General features: G+C 42.6%; 1 protein-coding gene across 1 annotated transcript in view; it reads left to right on the top strand.

Moving 5' to 3' along the window:
• THSD7B (thrombospondin type 1 domain containing 7B) overlaps positions 1–15,297 on the top strand; it is a 242,827-nt gene that overhangs the window by 43,550 nt on the left and 183,980 nt on the right. Inside the window, exons 2-3 of the mRNA XM_041473183.1 lie at positions 6,017–6,812; positions 15,016–15,270. Of these exons, the coding sequence (XP_041329117.1) occupies positions 6,017–6,812; positions 15,016–15,270 (1,051 nt within the window). The remainder of the gene's footprint in view (positions 1–6,016; positions 6,813–15,015; positions 15,271–15,297) is intronic.

The raw sequence follows: 15,297 nt of genomic DNA, 5'->3' as shown, positions 1-15,297 counted from the left end.
AAGGGGTTAGTAAATCTCTGTATTTTCATAAACAGCAGTGTTCATTACATTCTGCTGCAGAATGTCTTTCTTGCTGGAGTGTGTCTTGAGTGTTACAGCATATGGATAATAAGGAAAAAACCTGAAATGTAAAATTGGAACAAACTGCTGCATGGCTGTAAGTCACTAAATTTCACATTTATTCAGATCTGAAATAAGATGAATAACTAAGCTGTCGACTTGCTCATTTGTGTAGGTCATGAAAGTTTTAAAAAGTGCTGCATATATTTAAAATTAATCCCAGGAATCAGAGGAATTTTTTATGCCCTGTATGGCACTCAGCAAATAGAACAATAGTCTTTTGTATAGAATTTTTCATTCAGATTATAGTACAAAGGGATTTAATGAATTGCTGTTAATAATAAATAGGAAAATAATTGAGACAGTTAAGAATAGGCAAGGAAAATAATCTCTGTTTTGGCTGAGATGTGGCAGCAGATGCAGGACAAGGAGACAGGAGGGCTCTTTTAGAAAGCAAGGGAATGGGCAGTTCAGCCAACTACAGCCATGCTAACATTCCTTTGTATTATAAAATACTGAAACATCCCAGATCTGGTGTCCTGGACTCCAAAGATTTTAGCCTGTTTAGTCTGCAAGAAAATATGTGGCTGTAGGATCCTTATCTAAATCTTCAGAATTACTTTTCTTGGCATAATGTGCCAAGAACCACAATGCCTTTGTATCATGCCAAGGGGAAAAAAAAAAATTGGTGAGGAGCTATGTTGTATTTCGTATGATCTTCAACAGCTTTGGTATATGAGAAATAAATATACCTCCAAATCTCATAAAACATGCATAATTCTCATTAAATTACATTAAAATTACATAAATCTCATAAAACCTTCTCATAAAACCAGTTATTCTGGTGAAACATATTCAGTGGAATTTATTTTTTCTGTCTTACTAATAGTGAAGATTAATTAGGTGTAGTGCCATTAGGAATAAGGCTCATGTGTTCTCTGAGTCAGTTGTTACCTGTTCTCAGAATTCACAGGCTGAGTTGGAGCTTTGCACTTCCCATAACCCTGCTGTGGTGGAAGGATGACAGTCAGAGGGCTTTTGGGACATTTCCAACAGAAGTATTCCGTTAAAGTGGATGCTGCATGGATTTTGGGGAGTTATGTCCCATCTGGTGGAGTTACTCCTCAGTAAATGAAGTTGTGCATCTTTGTTATGAAGGATAAGAATTAGGAGATTCTGTTCAAAAGCAAATTTTTAAGGTCTTGAATGATTGCTCCTAAATTTGATACTTAAACTGAAAGAGAGGGTAAAAATGGGTAAAAAATAGGACTATTCTGATGGTTGTCCATTAATTTTTTCAGTGTTCCTTCACTGGAGCATATCTCTTATCTGATACAAATTACTAACACAATATTCTGTTTTACTGATTGCTCATCTTCTACTAAGTTTGCAAATCAGAGCATAGCAACAGGGACAGAGTCATTGTGGGAGATGCTTATTATTGAATGAATTCTCTGATGTGAAATGGTTTCAATTAAGCTGAAATGTCACAATAAACAGAGCATAATTATTCTAGCAATTCTTATGAAGCAATAACATACTTACTAAGCAGCTCTTACTGGGATTCCTCTTCTAAGTTTGGTTTTCAGTGGTGTTTTGTCTGTGAAGTGTAATTATTATCTGTGTAGCCTGCTTGCCTTATGTGTGCGTGACCTGTGTGTCAGAGAGCAGATGTCACTGCATCCTTTCAGACAGAATTATGGTGCAGTTGTAGGTAGGTCTTGAAGGCAAGAAAACAAATCAGTGCACAATGCATCAAATAAACTCCAGTTGCTCTGTTATTGCATATTTTGAAAGGGGTTAGAGAAGCTGAATGGGGTGATGGTACAGCTCTTTCTGTCTGATAAAAGATGAGACACAGAACAATGTGTAATTTTGCTTTAACAGATTGTCTTGACTTATTAATCCCTTTCATGTCATTGCTTGTAATGTTACAGATGCCCTGGAAGAAACAGTGGGATGTCTTTGTTCACAGTTGTTCACAAACAAAGACACCTCATCTGTCTGTTACGATTTTTGTGTGAGCCCAGCAAGTTTTGTTTCACTTCTCATTTTTGGAAATAGTGATTTGGTTGAACTTCTCTTTGGCTTGGTTAACTAATGGATTTTTTCATGCTGCTGTGTGTTTATTGGTACTTTGCAGATCTCAGTGGTATTTATTAGTGAAAAATTTTATTTTTTGGCATTCTGCTGGAGAAAGCCTTGCTTTGAGTTAGATGCTCCTACACAGAAAAACCCGGGTGAAAAAGGACCGTGGGAGGTCCCCTGGTTGAACCTCGCCACAGAGCAGGTTCAGCACTGAATGCACACCCTGAGATTTCTCAGGGTTCGTTCAGTCACATCTTAGAAACCTCCAAGGATGAGGTTCTGTTGTCCTTTGGGGCAGCCTGTTCCCAGGGTTATCCTCACAGCAGTGAGGTTTTTCCTTACACCCAGCTTGGAGCCTCCCTGTTTCCATGTACATCCATAGTGTGTGTGGTGAGATCAAACATCCATCCAGTATCTGATTAGGCTACAATACATAGGAGACAGACTCTCAAGCCTTTATCTTCATATTTTTGTACTTTCTATAGACAGATCACTGTGAAATTAATTTCCTCTTATTTAGTCTTCTTTAATTACCAGTGGCCTTCCATTCTAGATGGGGAGTTGTAAAGCATGTTTCTGCATTTCAGGCTTCTGATGCCTAAATTCCAGTGGGTTTATAACACAGTTAATATTATAATTCGCATTGTGCTGGTTCTTTTAATTGACTCAGATAGATTTTGAGAAAAATGTAAATTTAATATGAGCCTTCTGAAAATAATCAAATTCTAATTACAAAGCGGACTATTGTCTAGAAGTATTTACAGCTTTCTCCTCATTTAAGCTACTGAGCAGGATATTTAACTAAGCAGTGAAACATTGTGGATAAGTTTAGTGCCACGTCCTGAGGAGATTGTCAGGAAGTGAAAAAAAATCTATAGTAATGGGTTTTGCATCTGATTTTTTTACCTTATTTTTCATGCTTCTTTTTCTGGTATGCCAAGAGCAGGTTCTGTTTTTAACATGTTTGCCAGGGAGTAATTGCAAATTATAATGTGTCTAACGACAGTGTAATTACTTACAAGTTCTTGCTTGGTGTTTTGTTTTTTTTTTTTTTTGGTAATTTTTCATTCTAAATTCACATCTGACTTTAAATAATGGCCAGTTCTTGCTTCTGGCTTCAGCTGAGTGTCTCTATCCTGTTAATGTTTGAGTGATCATTCTGCTGCTCATGAGTAGAGCAGTTCTGTGCAGCAGGGAAGGAGCAGTGCTGGGTCTGATGAGTGATCTCCTCTGCTACAACTGCTTGGCATTCCTCCATGGCGGGGAGGGGGTTAATGCTATTTTTAATGCAACTCACTGTCTTAAGAAATAGTAAATCCTTGATTGGTCTAATGTGTTTCAAGGTTCTATTGATGTGTAAAGTTCTGTTCTATTTAATGCTAAAGGGAATTTTAAAAAAAAATTTTGCTTTAAATAAAACTGGTGAAAATGGAACTTCTCCCGTGCTGAAACTTTCACATATCTAAAAACTCTAAAAACTAAATTGCCTTTGCTGAAGTGCTGCACAGAAATAAATAAGTTCACGATACAGTTATGTTGTGATGTTTAATCATTGTTACTTTTCTCTGTTAATAAAAAGCCACCCAGGACTTGAGGTCTGAGTTTTGACTATTATCTTCAGATGACAGTATTTGCATAGTCTGATGTCTGGTTTCAAATCTCGGTGGCATTAGAAAAGAATATTCTGTTAGATCAAGGTGAAGTATCAAGGACAAATGTTTAAGTTGTCAATGGACCTCTTCCCTGTAACTGAACTTCAAAAGCATATTTAAAGATTAATTTTTTTTTTTTTATTACTTAGTTTTTAAGCACACTGGATTCTGTTGAAAGCCTGTCACTAGTGTAGGGCAGCTTGTAGAGCACACTAGAGTTTGATGCTGCCTTTTCCCATTCAAGGTACCTGTCACGACTGAGTCCTTACCTTGGGCTGATGTCTTTTGGTGTGAAACAGAGGCATAAAAAGGACAAAGATTTCTGCACATAGCCTGAGGGATTCAGCAAAAGCTGGAGCTGTCCAAACCTCGAGGACTCTGCAGTCCCCTCTTGCCCCGGCTGTCCACCACTGCAAGAGGTGCCTGGCTGAGGGCAGAGCTGCAGCCCTGGCCTGGAAGATGGGGCAGGAGGACCACAGGATCTATTGGAAAAGAGGTTTAGTTATATCCAGTTCCTATCTGCTTTCCCTCCTCTCCTAAAAATAAAAACATCAGGAGTTTTTATTTATTTATTTTCATTTTTTCATTACACAATGTCGAGCCCCTGTCTCTGGAGGATCAACTCCACTATTCACAGAGAAAGAACAATGGGATTGCTAACGAAACCACCATTGCCTGAACAAAATACCTGGGATTATAATAGCAGCTGTTATGGGACTGCTTTTGGTTTTTGTGTGTGTTTGAACATCTAACTGATTCCGGTAGTTTTAAAATCAATTTAAAAAAAATTGACTGCAGTAGCATTGCTTAATATAAATAGACTTATTTGTTGCAAGTTCATTTTCTGCCTTGAAGAAATAGAAACTATAGGGTAGTTGCAGTGTATTTTCAAGCAAGAATTATATATGCAATGTTTGTACTGAACAAAATGGCTCTTTTATGAGGTATTGGAAAGTTATTAAACTTAGGAACAAGATAACACCCCCTTGAGATGATCATCAAAATCCCTTTAATAGTTAAGATTCGGCCTGAGTGCTTTTCTCTACCTTTGCTCTTCAGTTTGCCAGCAATTTTGTACTTTATAGCCCACAGTATTTTTTTGATTTGGTGGATTTTTATTGAATAATATTTTCACAGACAAATCGTTCTATTTAGCCTTGTCTGATTGCTTTCACTTGTAAATCCTCAAGGAAGTTTCATACAATTACGTATGTCTGTTCGTGTGCTCCAGAACTGAAAATTACATTGCTGGGTTTTATTTTGGTTTAATTTCTCCCTCTAAATGATGGCTTTGCTACGTTTCATAGTGCCACGTGCTGCAAGTGGAAACGATTTACTCAGTGTACCTTGAGGGTGATTATTTTCATGTATTTATCCTCACTGTTTTATCCCTTTGGATGATGACTCTTCTGCTTCCCAGTGCAGTTTATTCTGTTGACTAATTGCTCTATTAACACTGTTTTCCTCTTATCTAACTTGACTTTCTTTTCCTATTAGATGATTGTTCTTTTATGATCATTTTTATATTAATTTGTACAAATGAAATTAAATATTCATTTGGGATGAATTTTACTGCTGCTGAAATTAAAGGCTTGCCTTTAATTTGAAGCACTGTGAGGCATTTTCTTTTTTCTCCAAATTTCTCCAAGTGATTCAGTGATGTGAGTACACTGGGAGAAGCGACTTGCAGCCTTTAGGAAGCATTTAACCAATTTTAGGGACCAGCTGGTAGTTATTTGCTTTTTAATACATTACAGGATATGCCTTATATTTTATATATGATTTATATTTTTTAACATTGGCAGATAGCGATAGAAGGGGGAACATATTTAAATTAAAAGAGGCAAGATTTCGGTGAGAAGTTAGGAAGAAATTCTTTAATCAGAAGGTGATGAGGCCCTAGCACAGCGTGCCCAGAGGAGCTATGGATGCCCCATCCCTGGAAGTGTCCAAGGTCCTGGCACAGGGTGCGCAGAGAAGCAGTGGCTGTTCCATCCCTGGAAGTGTCCAAGGCCAGGCTGGATAGGGCTTGGAGCAACCTGGGATGGTGGAAGGTGTTCCATGGCAGGGGGTTGGAACGAGAAGAGCTTTATGACCCCTTCCAACCCAAACCGTTCTGAGTTGATGGCTTAGTGGTTGTGTGATGTCCTGCCGGTGTCGGGACAGATCTGCAGGGCAGCATTGTGCGGTATTTCTCACCAGCCCCTCTCTTGCAGGTCACTGGGGCCGCTGCATCGGGGACTGCGGCTCGGGGGGCGTTCGCAGCCGGGCCGTCTGGTGCACCCACGCCGAGGGCTGGACCACGTTCCACGCCAACTGCGACCAGCAGGACAAACCCGAGAGCCAGCGGAGGTGCTTTAAAGTCTGCGACTGGCACCTGGAGCTGTTCGAGTGGGAGGTTTCGGGATGGGACAGGTGTGGGCTCGTCTCGGCTGCGGGCACTGAGGCGGGGGCCGAGGTTTGTGTCACCGCTCAGCACGGGCTGCAGCGCCGCAGCGTCCGCTGCCTGCAGAAGCTGAACAGGACCGTGGTGTCCAGCGAGATCTGTGAGTACTTCAGCCCTCAGCCGCCCGCCGAGCAGGCCTGCCTGGTGCCCTGCCCGCGGGACTGCGTCGTGTCCCAGTTCTCGGGCTGGTCCCCGTGCGGCCCGGGCTGCGCCAGGAGCCTGCAGCACCGCACGCGGGCCGTCATCGCCCCTCCGCTCTACGGCGGGGCCCCGTGCCTCAACCTGACGGAATCCAGAGCCTGCGGAGCTCCGGCCTGTCCGCTCGGGGAGGAGCAGCACACCTACAGCCTCCGCCTGGGCCCGTGGGGCGAATGCCGGCTGCCCCATCCTAAAGACGCGGAGCTGGCGGGGAGGACCATGCTGGATTTGGGGTCGGACTCTGGAGAGCGAAGCACATCAGGACTTGCCGGCTCTCATGCCCACCACCCTGCCGGGGAGGTGGAGATTGGTTACCAAACCCGGCAGGCCAGGTGTGTGAGGAGCGATGGAAAGCACGTGGCGCTGAGGTAAGGCTGATTCCAGCTCCCCGGCATCCCCGCTGCCTTCGCGTGACGGAGCGCTGGCTCTGCCTGGCAGCACCACAGTGAACGAGGCCCGTTCTTGAGTTTTAAATGCTATTTTTAATGTGTTTTCTTTGTGAACCTTTTCTTGATTTAGTTCCTTTCTAGCATATGTTGAAGATGTTGAATTCTTCTACGATTTGCGACTGTTTAAATTAATTTTATATTTTTTAATAATTCTCTTCTGGGTCTCTTTTTGTTGTTGTTGTTTTGAGGAAATGGAATTATATATCACTGTGTGCTGGCTGTAGGAGAGGGAGGATCTATTCTCAGTCATGTACTGCATATATTTGGTATAAGAGGCTAAGGTTGCATCAGCTTAAACTCCTTCATTCTTACAAATCAATACAGAGTAAAATAAATCTGAAATATTGTGAATATGCTAGAAGGTATATTTTGGAAAGAAATCAGTGAGTAAACCTGGGATTGTCATCCTTATTAATGAGCCTTCCTGTCTGGGTGTAGCTCTTGGGTGCTGGTACAGGATAGGTGACAGACACGCCCATTTTTGATAGAGATTGTTGATTTCTGTCCTTATCTAATGTTTTGTCTAATGATTTCTCTTTGTCTAGGTAGGTTGCTTTGCTGTTATTTGAATGTGAAGGTTGCAGTAATGTGCAGAAAATAATGGAAAGATTTATTCTTTCTCTTTCTCACATATAAATTTAAGCTGAGCTCTGCTGTTTGACTTCAGGTTGGATTTGGGTAGGTGCCAGTACCTACAGATGACTGATAAAATGATTGACTTCTGAGAAAGTCAGAATTTTTGGAGATCTTACTGTGTTCTGTTTTTCAAGGAAATTAGAAGTTCTTGAAAAATCCTTCTCTTGAATTTTGCAGAAATCAATCTGTTTCTCAGTAATCCATAGGTCCTGGCACCTGCACAAACTCAAATGGCAGAGGGAAGGGGTTATTTTACATCCAGTTCTCTACCCCTGTTAAATTCTGCAGCGTTTTTGCACACACACTGAGGTGAAAATATGAATTCTAACCTTTTTTCTTACCCACTCCTATTACACCCATAGCCACGTATGGAGTATTTTTTTATCAGTTGGAAAAAAGTTGGGCTTTGTGAAATGTTCCAGCAGTTTCTAACATCTTGACTTTATTACTTGTCTCTTATTATGTGCTGATTCTAAATATACAGATTTTATGCTCATGTAGCTGCTTGACTTTAATGGAGTCACTTGTGATTTATTCCACAGTGCGACCAGCAGCAGCTTTATGTCTGTTAACACTTGTTAGCTTTCTCCTGCCTCTTGTATCTCATTCCTTATCAGAGGCTCTGGGAGGGGGATCCTGATTTTGTTAAAAGTTCACTTGCTCTGCCCTCACACACTCACTGCTATATGTGCTCTAATAATGGAAATGGAAACTTTCTGCAAATGTTTTCTTTTCTGTGTCACACACTGACTTTCTGGATGATAGTGCAGAGTTTTAGTGACTATCCCTGATCGAGCTTTTTCCTTTCTCCTTTCTGAGTTTTTTGCTGATCTAGCCCCCTTTTTGGGAGTGTACAGCTCCATTAGCCACCTCCTGGCAGTCTTTTTCTGCTGAGCTTGTGTCTCAGATTTACTGCAGAGATGGGCCTGACCCATCCTTTACTCTTACTCTAAATGCAGGAGCAAAGCCCATTGATTGAGTGGAGGAGAAAAGGTCATGTCATGTTACAGCATCCAGACACTCACGCACTTTTCCTTTCTCCTTTCGGACCTAAAATTCAAAGCTAAAAATCCAGCCCAAAATCTAGTCCGTGTTTAGTTTCAGGGCTGGAGTGTCACTGATATCAAATACTCCTGACAATGACTCCCTTTAAGCATCCCCTGGTGGTGTCCTCCTCGTTTTGTTGTGCAGCAGATTTGCTGCCATTCTTCTGAAGAGTGGGCCCGATCTTACAGATGTTGCTTTACAACACCGATGGTATTTTGGCTCCCGATAAAGAAGAGTAAATGCATTTGCATAACCCCGTAGTGGGGATTGGCAGGCAGCCAAGTGTCTGCTGTAAACCAGGAAAGAAATGCCTTATTTTTGCTCCTGCATTTTCCTGGCTGATGTTTCCCATTTCTAGTAACACTGCTAAGCAAGCAGCACTGTAAATTAAACTTCTGGAAAACTGAGGCAAGGGACAGGAATATCCCAAGGTGTGCTTTAACAATGGGCTCTGAGCTGCTGGTCTGCCAGGGCTTTGCCTTCCACCACTGCCCAGTTCTTGTAGGTAACAGGAGTGGTCAGCTAACCACCACCAAGGCCCACTAGAGGAGAGGGGCCACATCCTCATCCTGCCTCCTAATTTATTATGAAATGGCAAAGATGCCCAATTTATTACTAAGGTTGTTTAATTTACTGGTGTCTGACTGCCGGGCTGTAAATAGGAATTACTTGGAGAGGAGCAGAAGCATGTGGAAGGCTGGGCATGCTGTGTCAGGGAAACAGAGCTGGGGATGCTTTTGATTAAATATCTTTTCAGTCTGGAGGTTCGGCATTTCTCAAAAGGGAAGGAAAAGGGACAAAGGAAGAGGAAAGGGAGGGACAGACCTTTTTGAAAACACCTGAAATGACAACAATTGAACAGCCAAACATCAGTAGGCTTCGAGACGGGTCTGCTTTTGCTCAGAAACGGTTTTGGTGTAGAAACATGATATTCATGAAAATAAAAGGAGTAACATCAAAATAGAATGATGCTATGGATCTGGTTTGAACCTTTTAAAGATTTTCTTTATTTAAAAAGTTGGAATTTTTTTCGTACTATTTCAGATAGAATTCAAGCTTCATTTTAGTTCAGAAAAATGTTACCGTTTTGCCTTAAGCCTTACATCCAATAGCAGATTCAAACACAACCACTTCCATGCACTAAAAAAATAAAAAATCTCTGAAAAAGATGCAAGAAATGAATGTGAAAAAACCTGCTATTTTTGTTTTCCTGTCTTGTCACAGTTGTAAAAATCTGCAGAATAATGAGACTTCAGTTCTTTCCTTTTTTTTTATTTTTATTTTTAATGATAAAAGGTTGTTTAGGTTAGACACTAAGTTGCATTTTGGTAAAATAAATGTGCGTAGCCAGACATTGAAATTGTAAATAAATTTAACCTGATTTTCTCACCTGATGTGTGTGCTCAACTAAGCACACTGAGAAATTAAAGTCAGGAGCAAACAGTTATAAAGCGTTTTTTTATTATTATTATTTGTATTAGGAGTCCTTTATGTGCATATTTCTTAAACTCTTCATTCTATGTGCAAGATGACAACAGTGATATAATAGAGTTGGATTTGGGTTTCTGTTTACTTTACTTTGTAAGTGAAAATTCAGGTCAAACTCAGTCAAGGGACAACCCATCTGTCAAGGCGGAGGTGGAGCAGCATTCAACTCTTTTGTTTGCCTCTGTAATTTAAATTTCCATTATCCATTTCCTAGTGGACTGTGCTTAACCACTTTGCTGTTGTATGTTTTTAGGAAAAAAATATTTGCAGTTTCAATGTTGACGTTCTTCTGTTCTCTGGATGAATACAAAATTCTGAAGTCCGGAGGTAAAAATGCTGTGCTGTAAAATGCTATTTGTGGTTGTGATTCCGATCTGGGAGAGAAATTTTATGTTCACATTCCTCCTGGCAGATGTAGGAATCAAGCCTCAGTGCTCAGGCTTGAAAACAAATCCCTGAGCTGTTGGAGAAGAAGAATATTATTTTGAAAACTTTTGTCTCTCAATTCTTTTGCTTTTATTTAAAAGCACAAGAAACAAAGGAGCAGTGATGGCTTTTTTCATTTCCACGAGTAACAATTTAGTGGCCAGGCGTTGGAATAGGCTGCTCAGGGGATGATGCAAAAGGTGTGTGGATGGGGCACTTGGGGATGGTTTGGTGGTGGACCTGGAGGTGCTGGGTTGATAGTTGGACTCAGTGATCTTAGAGATCTGTTCCAACCCCAGCAATTCTGGGCTTTGATGATTTTAGGAGTGGTGTCCAATAATAACTGTGTTTTTTCTCCTGTTCCCAAACTGTGCTGGGAGGCAGCTGCCTCTGTAGCCCCAAGATCTCAGAGTCTGCCAAGGTAGTAAAAATGGAAGCCAGCATTTATTTTTAATTAAAACAGAGGATCTGGTGCATTAAGTTCTGGAGACACCAAAATGTTGACATCTTTACTGATGTTTGTTTGGATTATAAGTCTCCCAGTTCCCGTTCCCTTAGGTCAGTTTTATGGCGGGCAAATATTCCCCATCTTCACTACCCTGGTGCAGAAGGGGCTGATGTTTCTTCTGCCAAAGAAACCTCTGCTGCACAGATTGAATATATGGTATCCAGTCCTGGCAGCACTTGAAGACCCTAAAAATACATTAGGAATTCTCAGAAGTGTGCCTTTTAACACTGATTGCCAATTTCTAAGGGAAATAAGTGTTTTGATGCTGTTAGAAACATGACAAGACTGTCCATTATGAGACGTTAATATTATTGACCAAGTGCAAAGAGCAGGTAGTGTGAATTCCAGAAGAAGTAGGGCTGGGTCTTTAATTACAGAATAGGAGACAGTGCTGAAGAAGAGAAAAAATGGAAATGGGTTGCTAGCTCTCTTCAGGATTATCTTGCTCTGCAGCACGTGGGTTTGAACATGAGTTCCCTGGTCAGGCGTGAGACTTCCCAGGAGCCTTCCCAACCTGCTGGGGGAGAGCCTGGCTGTGCATGTGGTACCCTGTCCTCCTGGTGCTGCCTCTGTGCCAGCAGCATGGCCTTGGTGACAGCTTCTAAGTGTGCCCAGTTACTTTGCAGATGATCCTTTCAGTGTGAAAGGCTTAACAATAACTGCCTGTCTCATCCTGTAATGTAAGGAAATCATTCACCTGTGCTTCTGAATGCCTTGGTACAGTTGGAAAGGGAAGCAGGGCTGACTCCTGTGTTGTGCCCAACCTGATTTACTGGTGCATGGCTCCAGGGTGGTGTTGCTGTTTTTTCCAGCTGATGGACCTGTTCCCACTCATTCCTGTGTGGTGGATGTGATGGCTCTGTGACTGCAGGGCATGTAGAACAGGCACCGAGCTCTTGGAAAATATGCTATTTTTGGTGGGTTGCTTTTTGTCCAGAGCAGGAAAGTGGTGTGGTTCAGCTCAGGACTGCACAGTTTCTGTGTCTTCTGGGTGTGTGTGTGGCTGGAGGTGGAGAAGATCAGTGGTGCTGCTCTGTGGGCAGCAGCCTGAAGTGACACAGCCACCGGGATGTGGAGCTGCACAGTCAGGGTGGTACCCTGGGCTGCTTTCTCTCCTCCTCTGCTGTTCTGCTCCAGGACTCTGGGAGTGTGAAACAGACATGAGTAGGTTTCTTTCCTAGTGTTTTGTGTTTCTTTAATAAGTGGTTTATTGCCCTTCAGCACACGAGAGGCTCAGAGGGCACTGTGCCACTTGAGCGAGCTGTGCTCTGTGCTGCTGCTGGCTGCTCACTAATGGATCCATCCTACGCCGCAGACACCGCAGCGTGGGCTGGGAAACAATTCCTGGGGTTTTACAGTGTCAGTCCAAGCATGCAACACACAAAAAAGCATCAGTTGTGTAAGTACTCTACTGTATCACCATTACCAGATCGACCCCCAAGTAGAAGACCTAATCTGAGACATGAATATGTCAAAAATCAGTTTAAAACCAGGGCTGATAGAGTACCTTCCTGTCCCTGCTGGTTTGGACACAGCCACAGCAGCACAAATCTGTGTCTGGTTTGCAGCCTCAGGTCAACGAGTGTCTCGCAGGTCTGGGCTTTATCTGTATTAGATCGTCCTAAATACATCTGCGACATGAAAGGCTGTGTCTGAATTTCATGCAAAAGAGTGTTTTTACATTTGTCTTTGTGTTGCTCAGTGTCACAATTAATTTCACTTGGAGGCTCTGAGTGAGTAGGTACAAGTTAATTAATTTTCTTTCTGTTCAGCAGTTGCTTGTAATTCTCCCTCAAAAGCCTACTTGAACAGGATGGAAATTGCCAGCTCCATGTCTCATTCACCTTGAGGTCAACAAAGTTAGCATCTTGCCTTTTATAGCAGGAGCTGTGGGGGAGATTTTCAGGGAAAGGAGCAGCTCTTCAGCTTCTGGCAAAGGCTTTTGCCAGTGCAAGGGTGATTTCTGGGCAGGGATGGCTTTCCCAGCCAGAGGGTTGGCGCAGGTTTGGAGAATCCATTAGGGGAGGTATTGGAGGCATTGTCTGGCTAAGAACTGGGGCTGGCAAAAATCATTTGAACCAAGACTCCAGTCCAGATTTTTAAAGGCTACATTATAGTTAGTGTTCCAGTAAAGATCAGGCAGGGCTAAAATCTCTCTGGCAGTGGTGCAACCCCAAAAGTGGATTTTGCTATTCACACTATATCTGAATGGGGAGTTTTGATCACTTTGAGAAGTAAGATCAGTTACCTTCCCTCCGCCCACCCCCCATTCTGTGTTCTTAGATAAACTCAAGTTTTCTGGTACCATTCGTTAGGGCAGTGTCTTTTGTGTGCTACTGTTTTATCTACTGAAAATCAGGAATTATTCTTCCTTGTCAATGTTTTGGCATGGGTAACTCCTCCTGTTGAACAAGTATTAAAAAAGAGATAAAGTGACCATTCACGTGACTGCACCTAACCTAATGTTGCAAAAACTCACTCAAAACCCCTCGGTTAGTAAGTACCTATATAATAATTACTACTTTCCAGGACATTGTTTTGATAGAACTGACATTTTGTACCAGAGACAGCTTTGTAATCAGTTCAGTTTGACTTGTAGTAGAGAAATGAGACATGTTTTTCAATTGTAAGCAAGAATAGTTTCATTTTGAAGGGGTTACCTCACAGGCTGTATGTACTTGTTGAAGTGGTTTAAATAAGCCTCGGTAAATTCATCTTTACGGTGCCTGTGAGATTACTGAGTTTTATTCTGGGTGAAGAAATAGAGACAAAAAGTTGTTACAGTTTTTTTGGTTTACTTTGAAGTTCAAATAGAAGCCACTAAATGCTCTATTTTGCTGGTGATTGAGGGTCTAGTCAAACTTGTTGTGTTTCAATGGGAATATTCCTGTTGACCTGTGTGAAAAGGGGACCAATTTCTAGACTGGAGAAGGGAGTGACTGCCCTTTATCTTCTCTGCTCCCCTCATGAGGCTGCCCAGCAATCCTGACATGATTGCCCCAGTCTGTTTGCTTTAGAGGGAGGTAGGTTGGCCAAACTGTGCTGTAAGGAATAGCAGAGAGGTAGTGGCTGCTTCCCTGGCAGCAGCTCTGGATTTCACACCTTTTAAGTGTACCTGTGTTTGTTCCTTACAGCTTGCAAAAGCTTTGACCACAAGCAGCTGGAGGCTGGAGAAGAAAAATTAGAGTTCACACTGAGTTCATCGGTGTGGTCTTAATTTCAGAGGCCAGTTTGCACTGTCTATATAACACTACACAGAAGCCAAAATATGTTGTAGGTTTGGGACTCTTCAAAATGTTATTCTGGGACTTTGTATCTTGATACCAAATCTCATCAGTTGATAGCCTTTAGAATTGGGTTTCCCATTGTGTTTGGCCTAGGGCGCCATTGATGTGTTGCAGAATGAATGTGATCATGTCCTGATGTCAGCTGCAGTAATTGAGTCCCAAAATCCAGCCGCAGTGGCAGCATTCCTGAGTCTCTGGTTGTTTGGCAGGTTGGAAAATCCTCTTACATTGTTTGACAGCACATGTTTGATAACAGCCTCGTGGAACTGAGACCGTTATTATTGGTGTGGGATTAATTATTTTTTGAAAGAGCAGAGTTGCTCAGCTGGATGGATGGATGGATGGATGGAGGACATCTAGTCCTGTGTGTGGGACATTGGAATGGTTACCTGTACCAGTGTTTCTCTTGGGCTTGGATTTTTTTTTCCATACAGGATGAACTGTGGAATTCTAGCTACACAGGAGCAAATATAATGCCTTGTGCATCTGTTTTAACTCGAGATAAATGAGATACAGTATTTACAAAGTACTCAGCATTTAAGTTTGCACCCAGAGCTCATTGGAAATATGTTATGTGCCCTGCATTAGAACTACTCTTATTTCCATAGTGCTGGTGTTGGTGTAGATCTTCTGACTGAATGACCATGGATTTCTTCTTGGGGAGTTTGGCTTGGAACAGAAGTTCATTAAGCAGGACCTCCTCAGCTGTTGTACTGTGTTCTTACCGCAGCCTCTGCCTGCAAGACCCGGTGACCCCCGTGACCTCCAGGTCCTGTGTGATCCCCAAGGACTGCGCCACGTCCGAGTGGTCCCCGTGGAGCGCCTGCTGGCGCAGCTGCGGCTGGGGCAGCCTGGCCGCGGGGCTGCGCAGCCGGCGCCGCCGCGTGCGCAGCGTGGCCGTGGGCGCCGGGAAGCCCTGCCCGGAGCTGGAGGAGAGGGAAGCGTGCAGTGGAGGAGGGAAGGCACCGCTGCAGCCCTGCCCCAGGTATGGCCAGAGATGCTTCTCCCCCAG

Source organism: Pyrgilauda ruficollis, unplaced genomic scaffold, assembly GCF_017590135.1.
Source record: "Pyrgilauda ruficollis isolate IOZ18807 unplaced genomic scaffold, ASM1759013v1 scaffold3, whole genome shotgun sequence".
Lineage (NCBI taxonomy): Eukaryota > Metazoa > Chordata > Aves > Passeriformes > Passeridae > Pyrgilauda > Pyrgilauda ruficollis.
The sequence above is the reverse complement of the archived record's forward strand: the minus strand, read 5'-3'. Positions and strand labels throughout refer to the sequence as shown.